This window comes from Trachurus trachurus (genome assembly GCF_905171665.1).
Source record: "Trachurus trachurus genome assembly, chromosome: 3".
In the NCBI taxonomy this organism is placed as follows: domain Eukaryota; kingdom Metazoa; phylum Chordata; class Actinopteri; order Carangiformes; family Carangidae; genus Trachurus; species Trachurus trachurus.
In genome coordinates, this window is record NC_139893.1 from 31,520,030 (window position 1) to 31,543,146 (window position 23,117).

Sequence of the window (23,117 nt, forward strand, 5' to 3'; positions counted from 1 at the left end):
CGGTGATACAGTAGGAATATGCAACAGTCTTGTTACTGTACCAACTATCCAAAACAGCAACTCACTATCCTGATAGCCCAGTTGTTTGGCGATACTTCTCCACACAGTGTCCTTCATTTCACTGTCTTTGTAATGTTTGTTGATTTGTCTCATCCCTCCAGTGTTGTCCCTACGCTATGCGTTTGGAATTATTAGCATTAAGATCAAGGGTCTGCAACCAATCAGATGGCCTGTCTGAACCTACCTGTTGTTTAATGACCGATGTAGGCCGGTGGATTCTATGTTCAGCTGCAGTGAGAGGAGCAGATGCTTGAACAGCATGAGGACATCATAATGAAGAGGCGTTTACGTGGCCTGAATTAACCAGATGCCTGGCTAACAACATAGCCTGGTCTCCATTATTCATCTCATTTGGCCTATAAATCATCTATGGACATAAATGTTTAAGGTGTAGTTACGGTCTAAACGGGCTGCTGTTGTGGTTGAAAGAGAGGTTATTATTGGTTTCATTAGAAATAGACTGCCACTGGCTAGTTTTTTTTTTTTCTGCACCAATCGCTCAGCAGCTGTCTGTGTTTTAGTTATGAAGTGAAAACTTGGTTTAAAAAATCTCTTTCAAATGCCTCAGCTCTCTGACACCTCTTTGATCCTCCTCCTCTCTCGCTCTCTCTTTGGGTCTCATGACAGTTTGGTTGAATGATGTCCTAATTAAATCTTCAAAACAGCTGACTATCAGTGTTGATTTCTGTTGCAACACAGAATCAGATAAAATATTGTGAAATGGGCACAAACTCTTCTGTTATTAGGTCGGCAATTATGTGAAAACACAAGCTGTTAAATCTGAAGATATTTGTTTATTTTTGACTATACCTCTATCCAACAAAATAGTTTACTACAATCAGTAATGTTAATTAAGAATTATTTAAACATGTAAATCTGTCAAAAGTGGTTAATGGTCCCATTTTGTATGTAAGTGAGATTTCCAGATGTTTTTTGATTATAAACCAGGTCTAGCTTCTATATTAATACAGTGAAAATATCAAAGCTTCAGTCCACAGTGAACTTCACACAGCTTGTACTCAGAAACTGAGCCTTAAAGGTGTACAGAAAAGAAAAATGAATTTGATTCCACTATGGGTCATAAAATTAGTGTAATCACTCATCTATCAGACGATGTAGCCCAAACTTTGTGCAAAATTCTATTTTCGCGTAAGTCTGGGATGAAAGTGGGGTCGTTTTTTTTTCTGCACATTGAATATCCCGCCCACTCGATAACGACCAATCAAATTTGTTTTCCTTACTCGGGTAAACTCGTGCAGCAACTTGTGGAAACTCGTAGAAGGAGGAGCGACAAACTGCCATTTCTGAACACCTTTAAAAGCCAACATCAGGACTTCCTCAGGAAAGTCTTCACCTTCTCTGGTTCCTGTTTCTGTAATTGTAGTGTTTCCAGCTTTATCTCTGCATTGTATCACACAACTGAATATCTCTGGACTGTTGGTAACAGAATAACATTGGGATATTAAATTTGGCTCTGGGCATTTGCGATATCCAGCTCACCATATTCTTTTGAATAATCATTAGATGCTGTGTTACAAAATGTGAAGCAAGGAAGTAATGTATCATTGTCAATATCAGAATTCTTTATGGTTGTATGAGGGGTAGGGGTTCATTTATTGAATACTTTCTTCAGGACATTTCAGTATCATACTCACTGTTTCTGCACCATCTAATTTGTTCTTTGTGAGGACTACATTTTGTTTTTGTCTGTGCTGCATTTTCCCCCCCATTTGACCATTGCGGCTCCCATAATGTTGTTAATATGTGGCTCTATGTCATGAAGTGAACTGATAGCTCACACTCGGCTAATGAAGGAGGAGAGATGTCGGAAGCTCTCCACCTTAAAGATCTCATAATGATACGACTTGTGCAGCTTTTGTGACCAGCAGGCAGAAAATGACATTCTGCTTTGCTCATTAAAGAGGCCAGTGAGCTGGAAGGTATGTTCCCTTTTTCCCCCCCTTACCTGCTAAGCAGCTCATCAGCCCGGCCAAAACTATCATTAGGACAAGAACAAGGCTGTTAGACTGGAATGGAACATTAGATTAATGATGGAGTTGTTAATACTGTTTTCTGCCCATTGTTCTGACTCAGTCTTTTGCCATTCACACTTCTTTGCTAATGTATCATAATGTCTAATGTATGTGTCATAAGATCAGTAGTAGTGATATGCATGGTCAGACTTAAGTCTTGGCTAAGCCATGCACAAAGAACTCAAATGTTACCCCAAATGAGCAACTCAGGTGTAACGTTTTAATTCCGTCTGAAGGGCAGTGCCAGCTCTGTTCAGCAGAGCAGCAAGCGTTCATTACTTCATTACCTGATCATTGACGCGCCAGCTAAGAGGAGGGTGCTGCGCGAAGAATGATAATGAGCTGAAATCAGGTTAATACTGACACACGGTGCTGTCTGTAACCTTGAAACCTTTTCCCTGGTTCTTGGTGGGCGTGGGGCTCAAGATACAGTCACTATCTCTGAGCAGGAGCTCTTTTGTTTGACTAGGTGGTTGTATTGTCACAGCTGCACAGGACACCGAGCGCAGTGAGAGCACAGAGGAAATTATATGTGGCTCTTGGGTCTCTAATCAATGGGGCAACTCCAGCTGAATAACCCACGTTTAGATCAATGGGTAGCTGTGGTTCCAGTGCAGCAGCTCATACAGGCCTCGGCCATGTAATTACTCCTCCTGCCTCAGGCAGCCTAATGAAGGAAAATTTTAAATGTCAATGAATAGTGGTGGTAAAGTCTTTCTTTCCCAATTGATTTTCTGTAATGTGCTCCTCATGTGATTTAGACTGCACAGACAGACCTCTACCATCCGACTGGGATTTTCAATCAGTGTTTCAATCCTGTAAATTCCCCCCATTAAATGGAATTTATTTAAGACATGACCTGATTGACAATTAATCACCATAGTAACACCACATCTTTTTATTTTCTTCTTTTGTTGTTGCCTGTGGTGAGGACATATAGTTTATGGGTTGCCTGCCCCTTAAATTATAAATAAATTGTTGTAATTTTAGGGGTCAAGGTCATGCTGACCACACCAAACATTCTTTTGGCCTTTCTCTTTAACACCTTCAGGGAATTTCTAAAAAAAAAAGTGTTGTAACCCTTCAGTCGGATTAAGGGATCTAAATAAGAGAAATTCAAGAAGCCAATTCAAACACTCTTTGCCTTTGGTAGTGTGTAGAAAAGACAGCCAGGAATTAAGGAGAGACAGAATTAAAATTGGATCATTCAGTTAAACCCTGGATTAATGTAAATAACAATGGTTTTGAATGTTCCCTGCCTGTGCTTGTTGGTTCACAAGAGGAGACTCTCTTGTTTTCTTCCCAACAAAGACACCTCCAGATATTCCTGCTCTGAATTATGTTGTTATTATCCCACCGTCAGACTTGGTCGTAGACGGTTTCCTGATGATCTAGTTGTGTGATGAATGCATTAGCATGTCTGGGTCAGGATCTGCGAGAGAAACACCTTGTCAGCTTTCTGTCTTCATTAGCCCAACATGAACCATCATCATCCTACTGCTCAAGTATCTCACTTAAACATCGGAGGCTGCTAGTCCTCCCCCAGTAGCCTTCCCCTGTCTGAGGTTCACTGCCGCCTGGTGTCAGGTGTGATGGAGTGTGTCATTACTGTGGCCTCCCTGCGTCGAGCTCGGCAGCTCCCAGCCCACCTCCTGTGGGCAGACGCCCCAGCTCGGGCCCCTGGTGGCAGTGAGGGGGAGGAGGACAGGAGGAGCTTCCTGCGCCAAGGAGACTCAGGGGACACACACACACACACACACACACACACACACACACACACACTTAAACACCTTACCAGCCTCTACATCTCTTGTTTTTTTTCTCCTCCCTCCTCTATGTATCTGCAGCTACAGTAGTCGTGTCTTATCAGAAAAGGACAGGAGCCTCTATCAACAGATAAGGTCACTGTTGAGGTGAAGTAATTACAGATATCTGAGACAGAGGGGAAGCAGGCATACAGTTCCTTTGGGAATTGGGTGACAAAGCCAGATTAGACTATCTTCATCTACATACTGTAGGTAAAACCAGTCTTATCCCCTGTGCCAAGCTGGGGGTAAAGGAATTTGGGTCACTTTATCCATTAAACATGATACATCTGCCATCTTATTAGGATATGCTCTAGTTTCAGGCAGTAGTTTCCTTGCCTTTTTCAATGCTACCCTGCTCCACTTCTTTTCGGTTCATTTTACTTTTTCCGCTTCTGGGATCTTTTGCATCATGTACTTCCAAAATGTTTAAAAAACACATGTTGGGGGGGAAAAAAAACATCTTCTCCATATTTCATCCATTAGGCATTCTGCGTCTTTCATTTCTACTGGAAGACGCCTCAGACTGGATTTAATGTTGAGTGCGAGAATCGAGTCAAATCGCAGCTCTGCCATCTCAGAGCATAATGCCGTCATCTTTCAACCACTGTGGGTGGCAGCGCTCCAGTTTGAGTGGAGCTGGTACAGTTTGATTCATCCGCAGCACTAGAGGAGTATGAGAGAGACTGACAGATGCCCTTTCAGAAGAAGATACCGCAGAGCTGCGGTGACAGCTGCCTGAATATACAGTATTGCTTCCACTGAAATCAAGAAAAGACGTGAGGTTGAGGAAGAGAACCAGCACAACATTATGCCACTCGCACAGCACAATTCATCATCTTCATGCACTGAGGAAGAGAGATGCAACTAACAATTATTTATATTCTTGTTTATCCCAGTAATTATCTTTTCAATTAACTGACTATTATGGAATATGGAAAGAAAACCTGAAGAAATACTTTGCATGTGTGACTTCATTGACGATATATTGGTGTTAGGACCTTCAGCAGATAAAGACATTGAAATGCAAAGCTTTTTTTTTGTTTTTCAATGTGTTTGGTTCAAGTTCAAACATCATTCTGTGCTTGTTTGTACCAGAAAATGTCAGAGAATGATGAAAACTATTGATCCCAATTTCCTGAAACCCAAGATTTTCAGTTTACTGCCACATACTGTAAGGCAAAGCAACACAACAATTAAAATCTAGGCAAAGCTATACATTCTGCTTTTTTCTTGAAGGATGACAGGAGTTATTAATCAGTCACCGGTCACATATTTCAGATTAATTGTCTTTCATTTCACTAATAGATTAATCAAGTAATTCTTTCAGCTCTGCTGAGAAGATCCCTTCATTTATGGAGTTTATTTTCTTTAATTTATCTCTGCCTGTCTTCTAACTGCTCTATCAGCTCAAGTCAGAAACAGATATGATTCTGTAATGACTAAACCTCAGTGCGTTACAAATGAGTGAGTGAATGAATACGTAACCCTTTCACCATTGGCTTGTGTATTAAGAAACCCACTTTATGCTGTAAGATAAAGCCTTAACCCTTCTTAAATATAGAGTCATTTTCCAAAAAGTACAGTGAATGACTGCCTAGGGTAATGTACAGTTTGATTCTCACTTTCATTAAGAACTAATTGAAGACTCGTCTTGAATAGGTACTTTGAGCTGTAACCACTAATGTAATACAAAATCAAATACTTAAATCATAGAACACAATTCAAACACTGGATATCGCTCCCTCATCGCGATAACACCTGTTTCAGTCCACAGCAGCACGCAGCGGTGGACCTCAGTCCCCCTCTGCAGCAGCACAATGTCCTCTGTCAGTGAAACTCTCCATGAGGACCAAGTGAAGCTCCTGTAGTGGCTTAATCACCACCGTCTCCTCTCGACAATGACTGTGCACTTAGCATACAGCAGCTCTACTGTAGCCAGCTAACTTAGTCGAACTTGCTTTGTGTCCGATAAAATGCAAAACACCTCAACTGTGATGGAGAGTCCCATATCACACAGCTCACAGCCGTATACCTCAACATGAAAGAGAGTCCAGGGTCCACCTCTCTCTACTCTACGCCATTAACTCTCTTCTCCTTCCTCACACTCAGGTCCTCCCAGAAGTGTGAATTACTTTTTAACTTAGCATCCAAAACCCATGAAATACATATATTTTAAAGGCACATAAATTAACCGGAAATTGTTTATACATTCTATTTGTCTTACAGTACTATTTATGTAAATGTAACTTCACCATGACAAAAGTTTTATCTTTAACTTATTCCCAGGATAGTAAAAATAAAATTAATACAACTGCCCTATTTATCAGAGTATATGAATACCATAGGCTACATACATACAGTGTTAACCCCATTGGAGGAACTTGCAGCTAAATGAGGATCTGCCTGCCCTAGTCTCAAAGCAAAATCTTGCTATGTAAAGTACTCAGAGGATTCCAGAGAAAGAGAACATGTCTCATGTTGACAATGTAATCAAGGATATGCTCCAGGAGAGTTACATGAAGGCTGTGGTTGATGCCCTCCGACACCAGATGGCCCAAGAGATCAGCCTCGCTCAACAAAGACAATCTGACCAGGAGCTGGACCTGAAGAGAACCCGAGAAGCTTAAAACTCAGCTCAACAATCAACTCTCATTCACTGTGGTGCTTCAGGCTGAGAGAAAGAAAAACTTCCTCAGGACAAGGTCACCAGCCAGAAGGAGCCGGCAGGAGAAGCCTCAGGAGATGCCTGCCGATCAACCTGTGGAACATCCAGACCAGCAGGAGGAGCCTGCAGATCAGAACCTGATCACCAGACCAAGGAGGAAGTCTGTCTGGAAGAGAGTCTGCCACTTCTTGGGATAGAGGATACCCCAGAGGGAGACAAAGACCAGGGAGCCCTCATTATTTTGTAGCCTAGCTGACAACACCCCTGTGCTCCTCACCTCCTCATCTTTCCACAAATTTGCATGTTTAAGTGACGCCTCAAGTTGTCATCCCTTAACATAGCCATATGTTGGTTGTAATATTAAGAAAAAATATTAAGCTCCCATTAGGATATTTATTAAGTAACTCTGCTGTAAGCTGAGGAGAAAACTTCTTGTATACTTCCTTGTATCCTACAACCATTATCCAATGAGGAGAGAGAACGGCATGAAGGGCTGTGTGTGCAGCCAAGGGATGCGCGTGAATGTGGTGACGTAGGGACGAGGACCAATAGATCCATGACGAGGGCGGGGACTGCTCACTCCATCGGCTGACAAGAAGTTAGCCAAAACAACCGGATTGCTTACTTCTGCTTTAAGATTGTGCATGGTGTTTTTAATCATATTTTTTAAAATAATGATAATTAATTAAAAAAAAGGAAGTATTTTTTAAAAATCAATTACTAGACATTTCAGACGACCCCATTTGAATTCCAGGCGACCCCACGTGGGGTCCCGACCCCAAGGTTGAAAAACACTGGCTTAGTTGAAGCTCTTCAGCATCAATTGTATGCTATTTAGCACTGATCTGCAACAGGTGACAATGAAAACACACACTCGCGCAACCTTCTCTGGACGTGTGTCATTCTTCTGAGGCTCAGCAGACGACTCTGACCTCAAACATCACTCACATTAATCACGTCTGAGAGTAGGAAACATACTCAAACTACACCGGCTTTTCAAATATAAAAGCAAATTTAGACAATTACTCTACATTCAATGAACACAAAATCTCATCATTCAATTAGTCTGGTTTGTTTTTGATCTTATGGGCCAAAAAGAATACCCAGGTCTGGCCTATGAGCCATAAAATACCCATTTCTGTGATAGAAGCAGGGAACAGTTACAGCTAAAAGGAGACAAGGACATACTGTAGTTACATAAACATAAAATGTACATTGATTCCAGATGATACTACATCTAACACCATGCATAACATGCTGTATACTCTAAATTATTTATGTGTTATGTTCTGTTTGCTGCATTGACATGGTTTCTTTAAAGCAGCATCTGAAGTAGTTTGTGTTTGTGAGAAACACCTCCTACATTTTGCCTGATGCGCAACATCCAGCATCAATGCCTTTAGAGAGCTTGACACTGCTATTGATGTTTCTTGTAATTGTTTATTTTTTTTGGCACTGCTGTCAGAGAGGTTTTACCATGAGATTTAATTGTGCACAGACATCCCCACGTGACAGCAGTCTCATTTGCAATCTCTCAAGATTTGTTCACCATATCCCTTCCCGAAGTGGAAGTAGTGTTTCAGCTTTGGAAATGGATGAAGCTTTTTTTTTTTCTAGTTAAACTCGTTAAGCACTGGTCCCTTGCTGCAAATTCCCCTGAGCTCTAAGGTCTGCTACAGCCATTTCATCTGTAGGTAGAATCTGCAATTAGATGAATAACAACAGAATACGCAGTGTGTTAGCATAAGGGAAGTGCTGATCGGTGGCTTTTTCTGTACAGCAGAGTAGATATTCATATGTAAATGAGCTGGAATTCATATCCAATCTCAACAAATGGACTGTAACCGAGAATCATCCCACTTATTATGAGCGCATTAGAAATGCTAGGGCATAATTTGTATCCACAAAGGGAAGGTACTAGTCTCCTCATAATCTGTGTACATTTTGTTCACAATATATCTTCACTCTATTTCTGGCCACATTTGTAACCAGTGTGCAGCATTGTATGTTATGACTCGTCCACCGCGCCTGTGCTCTGGAGTTGGCATCATAATGAATGTCTAGGCTCAGCCGGCTCAGTTGAAAGACCGTATGATGGGACGATTTACTGTGAGAATCCACTGAAACAGAAGTAAAGTCAAGTGTTGTTTATGTTTACAGCTTGAAATCAACTGAAGCGTCTCAAGGGGCTTCCTGCTTCTTGACATAAGCTGATCTCTTCAACAAGACAAAAAAAAGCAAACAAAACAACTTTTCCCTTAAACGTGAGAATGTAAGAGAAGGAGGACATTTTAAAGAGTGAATTTAAACCGCACCATCTTCTAGAAATGATGCTGATAGACTACTAAATGTTTATCAATGAGAAATATAAGGAGGGAATGTACTGTAAGACTTGTACTGAGCCGTGGCACCATTTCTCTCTTTTGACAAAAACTACGTCCTTGAGTGGGGTGGTGGGTGTAAGCTGCTGAGTGTACAGAGGATGTCATGTAGGTGGTTCAATTAAAGCTACAGAGAAAAAAAAGACATAAAAAAAATCAATCTTGGTAAAAGTCAGTAAAAGACTCTTCAGTCTTCATAAAAGAACACTTGCTTTGACTTCTTATGTTGTGAGCAGATACTGTAGTGTTCGGAAAATCTACAAATATTTGATGACTATTGGTCACTTAATATTGGCAGCATCACAGATGGGCTAACTATACTATATTGCAAACTATACAGTACCTGCATAATCCTGCAAACAACAAAGGAACTATAATTAAATATTTTCATTGGTCCAGTAATAACAGTGTTATTAAAAGCCATTTTTAGCACACATTCTGTTGAAGCCTTATATTGTGTCTCTTTGTTTCTACTTATTCTGTTTATTTGGCTTTGCCCCTATGTAAAGCACAGTGCTAATCCTGGATTCCAGAGCCATTTAGTCACTTGTAAACAGGGTTTCTGCCATGGTATGTGCCACTGTTTCCTTGTTGAGTTTCTGTTTTATTTTGAAGTTCCTGTGTCTTGTCTTCCTGTGCTCTCCCTCCTGTGATTACCTCATGTGTCTCACCTGTGTTAGTTGACACACCTGTGTCTCATTACCTTGTGTGTTAACCTCAGTGTTTTCCTATGTTCCTTTGTTGGTTCATCTATGTTCCTCTCCACTGTTCGTGCTCTACGTTCTTGAATTCCGGCTTGGTGTTGCATGTTCTTTGTTCCTCAGTGAGTAATATACCATACCAGGTTTTTGTTTCAGTGTCTGCATTTGGGTCACTTATTATCTTGACACTTTCAATTTGGCCAAATGGTAGCCTTCACTCTTTGGGTTTTTGGTCTTAAATCAAAGAAAATCTGTTCTATTTCATGATACTATATTCAAACTTTGTTATACAGCTAAATAAACAGGGCAACAGGCATTGACACCATACCAGCTTATGACACTTAGAATCCACCACATACCTCTTCTCACTGACATGTACCTATTCCTGATTATGCCGCTGCTAATTACGATGTGCTTCTGGCTCCTCAGAGTGCCTCTTCTGCATAGCTGCTGACTGCGCTGTCAGCTATGAAAGGAAGTGGAATTGCTTTATTAAATAAGCACTGAAATGAGATAGAGAGACGTGTAATGCACGCATTCCTTTGCAAAGATACAGCCTGAAAACAGCTCTGCAGGGGACTGGCTGAGCTTGTATACAAGAGAACGCTACCCAGTCCCACGCACTCCCTCAGTCCCTTTACATTCACACACAGGCAGCAGCAAGTTATGGAGGTGGTTTGAATCAGATTGTTTACATTTTATGACAATTACAGTTTTTTTCCCCTTTTTTCAGCAAGATTCAGTGTTAGTAAGAAAACATTCCTGGAGGCCTGATTCCAAACAGATTTTGCTCTGCTTTCAGATTTGAATAAGGTTGATTGATCACCAAACTCATATACACACACATACACCGTTGGATCATGTAACAGCATGTGGGACTCCCTTTTTTTAGCTTCATACCCAAAATACCACAGTAACCAGTAATCTCCCTCCCACCCTCAGTGACGTGACATATCCCAGCTTGCTTTTGGCAGCGGATTAATGGAGGGCTTTGAGAATTTTGTCCCACAGTGAGGCAAGTGATTCAAAAGGGACTTTGACTTCCCGATTTCCGACTCCCTATCTCTGGCAGAGGAAAGACACAAACATGACAGAAAAAGTCTCAAGCTCAACTAGTGGAAAATTGGAAGTGGTCTGGAGTTTAGTGTGGCCGACTGATATTGGCAGAGCAAATAATGAAGGCTGTGATTGAGATTGTTCTTTTGAAGGGGAGCCATGGAGGCTGCCAAAGACCTAAATATTGTGTCTCGCTTTTGAAGAAGAAAGCTGTTAGTTTTGGAATTCTCTGGACATGGCTTTTGATAGTGTTTGAGGCTTTATTTAGTGTTTATTTTGTCCTTTTTATTTGCTCTTATCAGCGACTTAAAGACGAAACTTAGGAAACAGCCAGCCAATATAGCTGAAATCCTGACTGACCGAGATTACATGTTTAGTTTATTCAATTCAGCCGGTAAATCGGTGGAAACGAGGCGGCCTGGCGACTGGCTGAAGTAGGTCTGTCAACAGAATCCGTGCTCAGATGTGGATTCATATAGTCTCCACCAGCTGACAATGCAGCACTTTGCACGTCTCGTGGCTTTTTTCTTTCCTTCGGCTTTGCCATTCACATGAATGATGGGCCGAGTCTCTCCACGCCTGGATGTGGGTCTCTCTCTGTCTCGCTCACGTCCACACAGACACTGATAAAGGTTAAGAGGAGCAGTGTGAAAGTGGAGCAGCGCTGCCCTATTTTTACTGGTTATGGATGAAGTGATATGTCTGGTTCATGCAGCTGTAGTGTATCATGTATTCCCTGCAAGTCCATGTCCAACAAGCTTTTATTGATTAGCATTCTTTTCCTAATGTGCAGGAGATACTAAAGGGATTTGGGAAAGCATTGCAGCACTGCTAATCCCGCATTAAAGTTACAATGCGTAAGATTTCAGTCGTGGTTGATTTGGTCACACCCATGGCTACTGGGCGTGACAGCAAGTGTTATTTAATACAACAGGTCCCATAATCCTCTGGTGCTTTGTCAGGAATACAACAGAAGCACAACTGGTGTATCTGTTTACAAAGCTGCCAAACAAACCCGTAGTGTGTTAATAAAGACACCAGTCAACCGTTGGCCTGTTTCCATCAAACCGAGAGATGATTTCATGCCACACACTGCACACAGCGGTGGGGCACGGTGGGGTCTGGACACCTTGCAGAGGAGTTGCTCGCAGCTCTTCCCTCCACACTTGTTGTTAAAATGTTTTTTTAATGTTAACCAGCGGAGGTAAAAATTGGAGAAAGTGGCTCCGATGCTTCCGTGGGAGAGTGAGCGGTGAACGGCGGCGGCTGATGTCACCGAGTTAAAATAACAGTCAGTCACGATGGATTACATGCTGCATCATTTCCTGTGAATCCCCTCATGCACAGGTTGGCAGCATGAATGCAGTTAGGGAATGGCAGACTTAACACGGGGGTAATTACAGAATGTAGATATATTCAGTGGCTTCTAAAAAAAGGACCAGCCATAGATTTTATGAAAAATACATCTCTTCAAAATGTCAAAAGATCATTTATCCAACTTGAACCTACTTCTATTCATCTGGACAGGTGCATGATTGAATGCTCCCACAGTTTGCTATGAGAAATATTTCATGAATGAATGTAAAATGTTTATTAATTGCATCTATTCATACTGTATTTATGCTTTCATACTCTTGGTTGTAAAGTGTAGCTTTTTTAATAATCCTGCACTGTGGTGATATAGAAGGACTGTTAATCACACTACACAGTGTGTTGACTTCTGTCTGTTCTATGTAATTGGCTGTTGATGGGTGCAGCCCGCGGTGTCAGAGAATGCAAATACTGTACACCGGTGAACACATCACTATTCTAATTGGCATCATCCCCATCATAGCCACTCTCTCCAGTGTTTCCCCTGTGTGAACCTCCTACTCCTCGCTGCCTCCTCACTGCTGACAAGAGAGGAAGGTGAGGGAAGGGAAGACGGAAAGGTTGGGGGGGTTGGTGCAAAATAGAGCATAATCACATGACCTCTACATTCTCTACCGCAGTGACAGCTCTCTCAGCAGGGGGGAATAAGAAAGGTGCAGCATAAACAGCAGTGAGTAACTGCAGCATTTGCACATCAGATTGAACAAACACTAAATATGTGTGCAGAATAACACATGCACAAACTTGTAGATTTAGGAATCGAGCTGCATACATAAAAATACATGCCCTGTAATTAGAAAGGTGTGACATTGTTTTTCTCCTTTATGAGCATTTACTGATGTAAAAGAGGATCTCACTGTGATTCATTTAGATTACAAAGTCTGCTGCCTTTTTGTAACTGACTGACTTTTGTTTTTAATGTTGAAATTATGCACCTTGTTCACTCTCTGCTTGATTACACTTTGACATTAAGATTTAACTACACATACAGCTCAGTGTAGTATATCTTGGACACTGACTATGCAATCATTTTATTTATTATGTCAAAATAATACAAACATTACATTTACAAGTAAATGAATTGTGGCTCAGGCGCTGTGATGATCAAGTTGTTCTTAAATAACATGTATTCAGTTGACTGTGACTGGCTTGAATTGTGAGTTGGAAAACTGCTTATTACTCAGACTGAAGTTGTACTGTATCATTAGCCTCTTATTGCTAACATGTTAGTGAACGCCCACTTCATGTACCGCATATGCGGAGTAAAACTGGCATCCCAGCGGAGCCCACTCTCTTTCCATTAACGTGAAATGTTAATTGAATATTGACAGCCATGATAGTCATGTTTTCCCTTCTTCTGAGAGAAATGCCGCTGTGTGGTTTCATTGCTAATTGCCTTACACCCACCACACACCCACCCGCCCTTTGAGCAGGCCAAGTGGCTTGGTTTTTATACAGTACTGTATATGGGTGGGTGGGTTAGTGAGAGTCCTTATAGTCAACCATACGTTCAGGCAAATCAAAACCAAAAGCTGACGTAAACCTCTGAAAGCTCCGGCGCTGCAAGGATTCGCAGCAGCAGTGATCTTTTTGACATTACAGCAAGTCATTTCACTCAATGTTAATAGCACAAATAAGCTTAATGGAGCTTTAAGTAATAAGCCAAAAGCAGAAAAATGGCCGTGATTTATGTGCAGGCGAACGGACTAGCCATAAATCAAGTGATCACCTGCCCAGCTGCTGACCTTTCTGGCTCACAAACCTCACTTTCTGTCCTGAACTCTGCTTTGGAAATAAGCCCCAGCACTAATAAGAGGAAGTTGTATATTGCATGATGATGATGACTCCTCCTCTTCACTTTGATGATGAGTCCTGAACATAGTGACTATTACTTTTTTTTTGAAGTAAAGCCTACCACGTTGCTGGAGTCATTATTGCAATTGGTCTCTCCCAGAGATCAAAACAAGCACTAAATTACTGCAATGCCCTTTCAATGAGAGGGAAAAAAAGAGAGAAATCTACTTCCCACTCAGAGTGCGTCCCTGCATGCATTCATAGTCTGAGTACGAGGAGGAGGAGGAGGAGGACAAAACCTGACAAATTGTTCTCTGACATCCTCACAGAGGCCCATCGGAGCTCACTGCCATCGTTAAGCCCACCTCAGTGTGGGGGGGAAAAAAAGAGATGCTGAATGACACTGAGGATGTTTGCCTTGATAATGCCAAACCTGTTTGTGTCTGTGTCAGGAGTTGGATGGTTAATCCAGCCTACATCTCAGGTCCAGATATCAATACCATGTTAGAGAGCCGTGGGGCGAGACTGGCTGTCATGCTTGAGGAGAAACAGCTTCTGCCCCTACACACTCTCTCTCTGTTTTCCATGAAGGGAGCGGGAGGGCAAGGAGGGCGGGAGCGGACATGCACACAGTCTGTTGGATCTCCTCTGCCATTCAGCTGTATTGGATCAGTGTTCCTGCCAGAGCGGGACAGAAAGAGACACATGTTTGTGTGTGTGTGTGTCTGTGTGTGTGACGTTATCATAACCAAACATTCTCTTCTGATTTGTTGTTGGCAGGATTTACGAACGGGTGATAGACCCTCCTCAGATGGAGCTCACCCCGGGCAGTGGAGTGTGGCTAGGCCAGCACAGCCACAAACATGGCCTGTTTAAGGTAAGAATCCATGTAATACACACATACACACACACACACACACAGACTTTTCCTTTCCCATACCTGAACGTGCTTTGCATTCACGATGGCACGGGTAATTGGCCAGATTTGAAGAAGGCTGTGTGGGGAAGGGAGCCAAGTGGAAGATACAAGAAAGAAGCACAGAGGGCTCACAGAGGAACTGCGAAAGCTCAACGTTTGCTTTGAAACACTTATTCCCATGCCCATTACAGTGTTGTCGATTTTTAATCACCGCTCATTTCGTCCGGCTCCCGCATGCGCTGGTTGTGCTCACAGCAGGGAGGGGACGCGGCGTGGTATCACTAAGACACGCACAGGCTCCTGATATCCCACCTCTCCGGCCCACCTGCCATGCAATCAATGGCCGTTTTATTTTTCTATGTAACATATTGATTAGCAACCAGACCCTACTGTGGTTTAAATTATTTCTCCTCCCCGTGCTTTGACACTATCGCTGCTGCACATCAGACCACTGTTCCTCCTCGTTCTGCCTCCTCCCCTCCTCCTCCTCCTCCTCCTTTCTTCATCCTCTAACACACCGAGACTTCAAGGACCTCCTTCTTCTGAGAGAAAACTCTGGTCTTAATAGACGCAGCTCCATCATCCAGTTCCCTGTGCTCACGCGGCTCAGTGCGCCGAGTCTGTCTTCCCTTCATGTACAAGGAGCACTCAAAAAGTGTTTGTCAGCAGCAGAGACAGATGGTGGGGAGTTGCTCAGGCTCACGTCAAGTGATGGGGGGGAGTGAGGAGATTCTCCCTTCAGGATTACACTGGAATACGTTTGCATGTTGGCTGACGGGTGCAATTGTACCAATTGGAATCAAGGACCTGTTGATCAGTGTATCAGAGGAGCCATTTAGTACTTTCTTTATCCACTATTTAAAAACATTTTTTTTTATCACATTTATGGGGTAAAACTTTTATTATTTTAAATTTAGTAGCTTTCACTGCAAAGAGAGAATAAAAGGTACAAGAGCTGACAGGCACAGGAAAGAAACTTTTAAGATAATGGCAGGTCCACAGCAAATACATGTGGTTTGTCAAAAAAATTTAACACTTCAAAATTCATCCACTCATAGTTGCTTAACACTTCTGACCAGTTGAACCTTTTTGACACTGGCCAATGAGTTCTCCCAGTAATTTGGAATCCTGTCTAAGAAACTCATAGATTTCCTTTTTAACCGAAGCTCCAGACGAATGAAGCCAATTAATTTGAAAAACAGAGATGTTGGACTAATTAAACTCTAATGAAAGTTCCATATTTAAGGAGCAGCTGCACTAAAAGTCAGTGCACCCCTCATTAGTGAGATTCCATTCTTTTATTTTTGTAATCATTTGAGAAGCACTTTACTCATCTCTTTTTCATCACAGGGTTTCATAAATAGTAGATTTTCCAAGGACATCTGTTTCTGTTATTAGCACGGCTCCTCCTATGTACAGCCCTAAACTCTGCTCCTACTGTGTTTCAGCTCATGAAGTCTCACACTCTCACACAAGGGTTGAGAGAGACATTTTGCCGATTCTGGACAAATTTTAAATTACTTTTCAAAGTTTTTTTAATTTTTTAAATAAAGCAGATCTTAGCTTGTTGCACTCACTGTATCTTGTGTGACTTGTTTAATCTGTACACATAATACAGTAACATCGTAATATGTGTGGTTTTACACAGGAATTATGTGCCGTAACTATTTCTTGACAAACAGTGCCCAGGTGTTTTTATGCAGGAGCCACAAGAGACTTTCACACACACACAGGCAGAGAAAAAAAAGATGGACTTAGACAGTCACGGACAAGAAATATTCTCTAACTTTACATCTCTGCTTCTTTGCTTCTTTGCAATTCCCCTCACACTTTCTCACCTGCTCCCATCTTTAACCTGCTAAAGACGAAGGGATGAACAAAGTCTGCTTATGTCTCCTCGTGTCAAAAGCAGAGAGGGGAGAAGAGTTTGCTGAGAGAGGGAGAGAAAGGGAAATATGGCAGAGCGCTTTAAAAATTTCATCATAGATTGAGATTGGAGGTGAAATGAAGCAGCAGTTGTAATCTATCCCATTCAGGACTCAGGAGTGGCATAATGATAAGACGAGCTAACTAGGCCTTTAAATAAAACATATCGAGCCCTTGCAGTGGCTCGAGACGCTCCACGTCCTCTCGCCGCCTCCTCTCGGGGGCCTCTCCATCTGAAGGAGCAACTGTAATAAATTATCTTTATCTAGAATCCATTGTGCCAAGGATGCTGCCTCCTCAGGGACACCACAGGCTCATTTGGAACCGGTGCTTTTGTGAAATACTCGGCGTTTCATGCACTACGGGACAGTAATGAATCTAGTGCAGACAATGATGGAGAGCTTGAACATGTTACATAACGTAACATGATGGAAGAAAAGCCAGACCTGGATGCGAGTGATTTGGAGCTTTAGATCTCTTACTCAGTCTCTCTTTTACTCTCATTTCTGTCTCTTCTGTTGTTTAAATTAGCTTGTTTATGCTTTGTTCACGTCACCCCCCCCCCCTTTTTTTATTTCAGTCTTGTACCATCCACACCATAATTTTCTCTTCCTTAGTGTTCATTCTCTGTTCTGCTTTGAATCAGTGGTAATACAGTGCTGTTTAAGGGTAATTTACCTGACTTCTAAAGGTACAATAGGCAGAGGGAAGCCAAAACAAATTTCAGAGGAAGAACTTGTTGAGCATTTTTAAGTTACTTATTATGTAGTAGTGCTTCATCAGTTGGGTATCATAATTCCTAAATGTACTTTAATTATGGGGTATAAGGGCTGTGACTGTGAATTTTCTAAATGTTTAAATATTTGTGTTTTTGTATTGAATTTATTTGAACATTTTACTCCTTTCATTTCTGGTAAAGGCACATTTCAACGTTATCATTGGGTCATGGAATATAGTCTTGCCAAGTGTTTATCCTGACACCTTATATACTAGTAACACATAAGCCACACAACAAGCAACATGTGCCATGCACGGCTTTTGCGCTTGATTTGATAGCAGCTAGAACAACTGGTGTACAGCTTCACGTTAATGGGCAAATGGTGGCAGGTGGCTGCTTTGATTATGCTTGTGGTTTGAGTCATTTCTTTGTTGTTTAGAGAGGGTTGTTTTTGTAATATTGTAATGTATAGAACAATTAAGTGGTGGTTTTAGTCCCTTAAGTCTGCATATGGGTTGAGACTTGTTTGCTTCTCTTGTTACCCAGTGGCTTTGTTGACAGTCCCTTACAAACACAGGCTGAGCTAAATCATTACTGTCCACCAGTGTGTTGATTTAAAATTGTGTTTTGGATGTAATTAGTTGGTTTAGTCATTAATAAGTCATAAAAGACATATAAAGAAGTGAGTTCTTTATCATTATCATCTTCGAAGTTCCTTCTCACACTTTTTAATTAGTGTTGTTGAAGTTGATTTGGTCCTGAGAGATGAGCTGCAGGACGACGTTAAGTCTTCACACCTTGCAAGATAAAGGACAGGTCATGAGGTGCATGATCAAAGTGAGGAAAAAAAGAATCACAGGATAAAGTAGAGGATAATAGACTGTCTGAGTGCTGCCCAAAGGCAAAGCTCTGGCCTAACACTCCTGGCCTATTATTGCTATAATAAACAAGTGAAGTGGGAATTACAGTATGACAGTAAAAGTGTGCAGACAAGCAGACTGAAGGTGATTTCATCAGTAATAACAATCAGTGCACGTGTGAATGTTTGGGGACACCCAAGAAACAAATGGTGCATAATACGGTGTTTAAGCATGCGCCCACACACACATGGATGACAAACACATTAAAAAACACATGCACTTAGATTCCAGAGTTGGGTTGGTGATGTTAAGCTCCGTGTTCAGAGCCCTGACTCCTCTCATATCACGTGCAATCCTTAGATTCACTGTTGATGTAAACGTATTGATTAGTTCGGCTTTAAAGCTGACCGTCAGCTCTTTTCCTGCCGTTCATTTCAAATCCAGTGTGTCAGCTGTACTGGGATGAAACAATGGTGGATGTGCCTCAGCCTTAACACTTCAATACAGTAAATAACGTAAAATTCAGCTGTGTAATTGGACTTGTCTTATCAAGAGGGAATAGTCATTATATTTTAATAGTGCCAGTAGGCTTTGGCAGAGATATGAAACACTTTGCAGGCTCCTTCCTGTGTTTGTGTCTCTGTGTTTCTCTGTGTGTGAGGGAGAGGAGAGATTTTATGACTTCATCTCAAATTACCTACTGATCGATGACAGTGATGTGTGGTCAGGCCTCCTTTGTAACACCTCCGGGACAGGAATCCATGATCTACACCTTCATTTTCATTCTGACACTGACAGTCTCGTCTTCACTGTGCATTTCTTCACAAAGCCTGTACGTGTGAGACGGAGAGTGTGTTTGTTCCCGGTCTGTGCTGCAAGCCGGCTCTCCTCAAGGCTCTCTATCTCTCCCCCCCCCCCCCCCCCCCCTCTTCCTCTGTGAAATGGAGGCAGGTGTTGCTTGTATCCAGGCACGCCATATTCACTGTGAATGAATTCCACATACACATAGAGCAGAGATGAGTTGATTCCAACTGTGCTTGAGGTTGTGAATTCTAATGCACCTCCTGCACCCAGTTTTCAGTAGCCACCCTTTTGAAGAAATGGTGCAATTATATTACCTGCCTTGTGTGCGTGTGTGTGTTGGCGGAGGGAGTCACCCCAGTGTTTTACAAGTTCTGTTTTCCATTAGAGAGGTGCCTTTTTTCCCAAGGTTGTTCCCTGTGGTTATCAAGAAGCCCTTTATTTACTGGCTCTGCACCTCTGGAGATAGCCTGTCATTCAGAGTGACTGACACACAGTCTGTTAAAAGAGGGAACTCTATCGGTTATAGGCCATTTACTCACTGCAGTTCAGTCAGGAATGGGTGCTGTCTGGGTGGCGCGGTAATAGCTGTGCTGTTCTCTCACTAGTTCTGAAATGCCAGTAAACCTATATGCTGCTCACCTATATATTTCTGAATCCAATATATCCATTAGACAAGGAACAAGTTGAAGATGTCTGTGTGAAAATTGTTGCATGCATTAACTGTAGGTCTTGGTCAGATCTTTTATTGATATAGAGATGATGGTGCAGCCTTGTCAGAGGTTTAAACTTTGACTACTTTTTATTTTAGCTTGTATATGAAAACACCCAACCACCATGGATGAAGTAGTCAAAAAACATTCAAAGTGATCAAATATCCAGCTTTTTTAAAAAAGTCTTTAACAAACCAATTCTTCTGAAGAACAGTGCTTGTCTTTAAAGGCAGCATATTTTACATTTCCCTTGTGTTATATTTTGCTATCCAGAAGAGTGTGTATACAGTAGATATGTTTTAATGTAGAACATTATTATATAAACATCTATTTATAATAGTAGAGTGAGTCCTATAGTCAGTGTGTGGGTGTTTGTTTAAAATTAAATGATTGTTCCTTTCAAGTGGCTGTACATAAATAAATCTAATGTAAAGTGGGTCCAACACAAAGCACATACAGCAGATACAGACATAACATACATAGATGTTCTCATATACCTATACACCAATACAAAACCCCTCCAAAGAAGTAACTACAATGTTGTATAATGCATTATTGTTGTAATACTGTGACATAAGACAATATAAAACCATATTAAATTATGCAGTATAATACTTCATAGCATAGTAACCATGCAAATACAATAGCTACATTTTACAATACAGTAGACCTGAACCATTACAAATAGTATAGGGAGCAAGAAGGCAGAGCTAGAAGACACTAGAACTAGAAACAATGACATGGGGTTTTTAGGTGAGGTGGAGCGTCTCCATGATACTCCAGGAAGTACTGGGTGGTGGTGAGCCAATCAGAAAAAAGCTTTAGAGCCTCTCTTCTGACCTCTGGTAAACACCAATACAAAATCTTGCTGAGTTTAGGCTGATATAGTAGCATGGAATCCCTCCTTACCTGTATTATTGTTGTGCTTATGTGTAATTAAAACACACTTGGAAAAAAGTGTCACTTTCTACAATATGACACCACAATGATGTCAGTCTATGAAAAGTGTTTATTATTACACATCATTTATTATCAATACAGATACCGTGTGTGTCATTGCGTCTCTCTGCCTTCTCCCTCTGTGTTGCCAGGGCATTATCCAGGATGTGAAGCTGATTTTTGCTCCCAACGGCTACATCACACAGTGTCCCAACCTGAACCGCAGTAAGTATCACTTTGACACAGTCACACACACAGTCCTGAACACACGTAGAGAGACAAATGGAAGCCTGTCCATTACTGTATGCCATTATGAAATTGGATCGTAATGAGCTATGTGTTATCAGGCAGTGACCTCTCTCTGTTGATCACAGACAGAGGGCTCTCTCCATTATTTCTTCTTCCTTTCACTCCAGTAATCTTCATTTTGCTGTAATTCAGCCTCCACTCTCCCCACCCTGTTTCTCCATCTGTTTACTGTCAAACAGATTAAGATACAAGGTCACCGCTGTGCCACTGTGTCTGTCACTGATCAATAAGGCATGTAATCACACCTTGTCGCTTTATTATTGATACTAACACTGGCCAGAAGCCTAAGACAAAGAGTAAACAGATGTGTGTGGCACCCTCTTTGTTTGCTGTTGGCCACCATGAGCGGTGTTCAAATAAATACAGTCAGGCTAATGATTTCTTTTTTCCTTTGCTCTGTTTATCTCCTCACTAAATGCTTCCCTCTCACTCTCCTTGTCTTCTCTTCTTGTTTTGTGCTTTCTTTTCCTTCGTTGAGCTTGTCCAACCTGCAGCGATTTCCTCAGCCTGGTGCAAGGCATCATGGACCTTCAGGAGCTCCTGGCCAAAATGACCTTGAAAGTAAGAACAACAGCTGCCCACACACACAACACAACACCATCACCAGCTCACCTGACTGTGCAACAGCTCGGGAGAACATATAAACGTGCAGTTACTTCACCGATCAAAGAAAACAAAGAAAACAATGAAACATGTCAAACATGTCAATGGAAGAAATAAAAACCCACTTAAAATGTTCTTTAAAGCCTTCCTCAGTCGTACCCTGACAAACAAATAAATACATAAATGAAATTATGAATAAATGACTTCTTTCTTCTTTAGCTGGAGATAGCAAATCCTTTAATTCTATTGCTGCTGCTGTTGCAACCGTGTTGTTCTCTCTCTCTCCTCCAAAATCATCAACAAGACGGTGCCCAAAAATAAAGATGAGACATTATTGTGAGGAAACAAAGGCAAAATGAACATGCACCTTAATCTGTCTGGAGAAAATCTGATTATCCTTTCAGTTATTATAGTGAGTGTTGATTGAAGTGGTGGTTATGAGCCACCAAACAAAAGAAAATAAGATATTAATGTGAATGTAAGACAGACGAGCAAACAGACAATTACTGGGTCAACAGGGGGAGAAAGGAAACAATAGAGCCAGTTTCACTTTAATATACTGTTGCATCATAGAGGGAGACATTAATGTACCCGCTGTGTCTCCTTGAAAATGTAAAGTGCTTGATTATTGAGTAATAATAACGTCAGCTCAAAGGTCACTTGCATATTTGTCGCAGGGTTTTTGACTCTATTACATGGCGGTCATCCTCAGCAGATTGAGTACCCTTGAATAACATTGGGTTGTAGATGGAAGAGTATTGTTAAGCGACAAATTTCACCTCAAATTTGAGTCTTTTTGTGCCTTCATTTCAAAAACTGGGAGGGATGAAAAAGGACACTTGTGATCTTGTGTTATTTGAATCAGCAGAGTCACTATTGGGCTAAAACAAGATGATAGATTCATACAATGCAGATACAGTTTCTTCTAAAATGAAGTGGAATAGAAAAAAAAAGTTTTCCCTTTTGTTTTTAATGATTCCATTCAATTCAATTAAAAAAACTTTATTGTCTGTCACAAGGACAGAAAATTGTCATCAGTTTGGGCTCAGTTAAACATATACATACAGACACCAACATAAAAACTCACGTTAAAAGATCTCACATAAAAACCATAAAAATATTGATTAATCAAACTCTAGTCATGGATTTGGTTGTCATGCTTACTGTACAGTATGTGTCATGAGGATAAGTTGTAACATTCATAACTATCCGACCCAAATAATATTTATTAGCATGTGCAGGATTGTACAACTAGTTATATAACTGCTGAATATCTCTTTTTTCTTTCACATTGTAATGTTTGGCACTTTTTTCTTACGGCTGCTTTTAAGGCTTGAGATTTTGCGCACACACACACATTGTCACATGGGACGGGTGCGTACCAGGTTCAGAGGGGTGTCAGTCGACTATGCCGGCACAGCAGGAGGCTAACAGGCAATGTGCACTGTGCCCTGGAGCCA

General features: G+C 41.4%; 1 protein-coding gene across 1 annotated transcript in view; it reads left to right on the top strand.

The window, feature by feature from the left end:
- The window catches only part of LOC311007263 (protein kinase C-binding protein NELL1-like), a gene marked incomplete at its 3' end in the record, with an annotated part of 272,144 nt that overhangs the window by 77,820 nt on the left and 171,207 nt on the right, over positions 1-23,117 (top strand). The window contains exons 5-7 of the mRNA XM_084000380.1: positions 14,650-14,746; positions 20,898-20,970; positions 21,533-21,615. Of these exons, the coding sequence (XP_083856506.1) occupies positions 14,650-14,746; positions 20,898-20,970; positions 21,533-21,615 (253 nt within the window). The remainder of the gene's footprint in view (positions 1-14,649; positions 14,747-20,897; positions 20,971-21,532; positions 21,616-23,117) is intronic.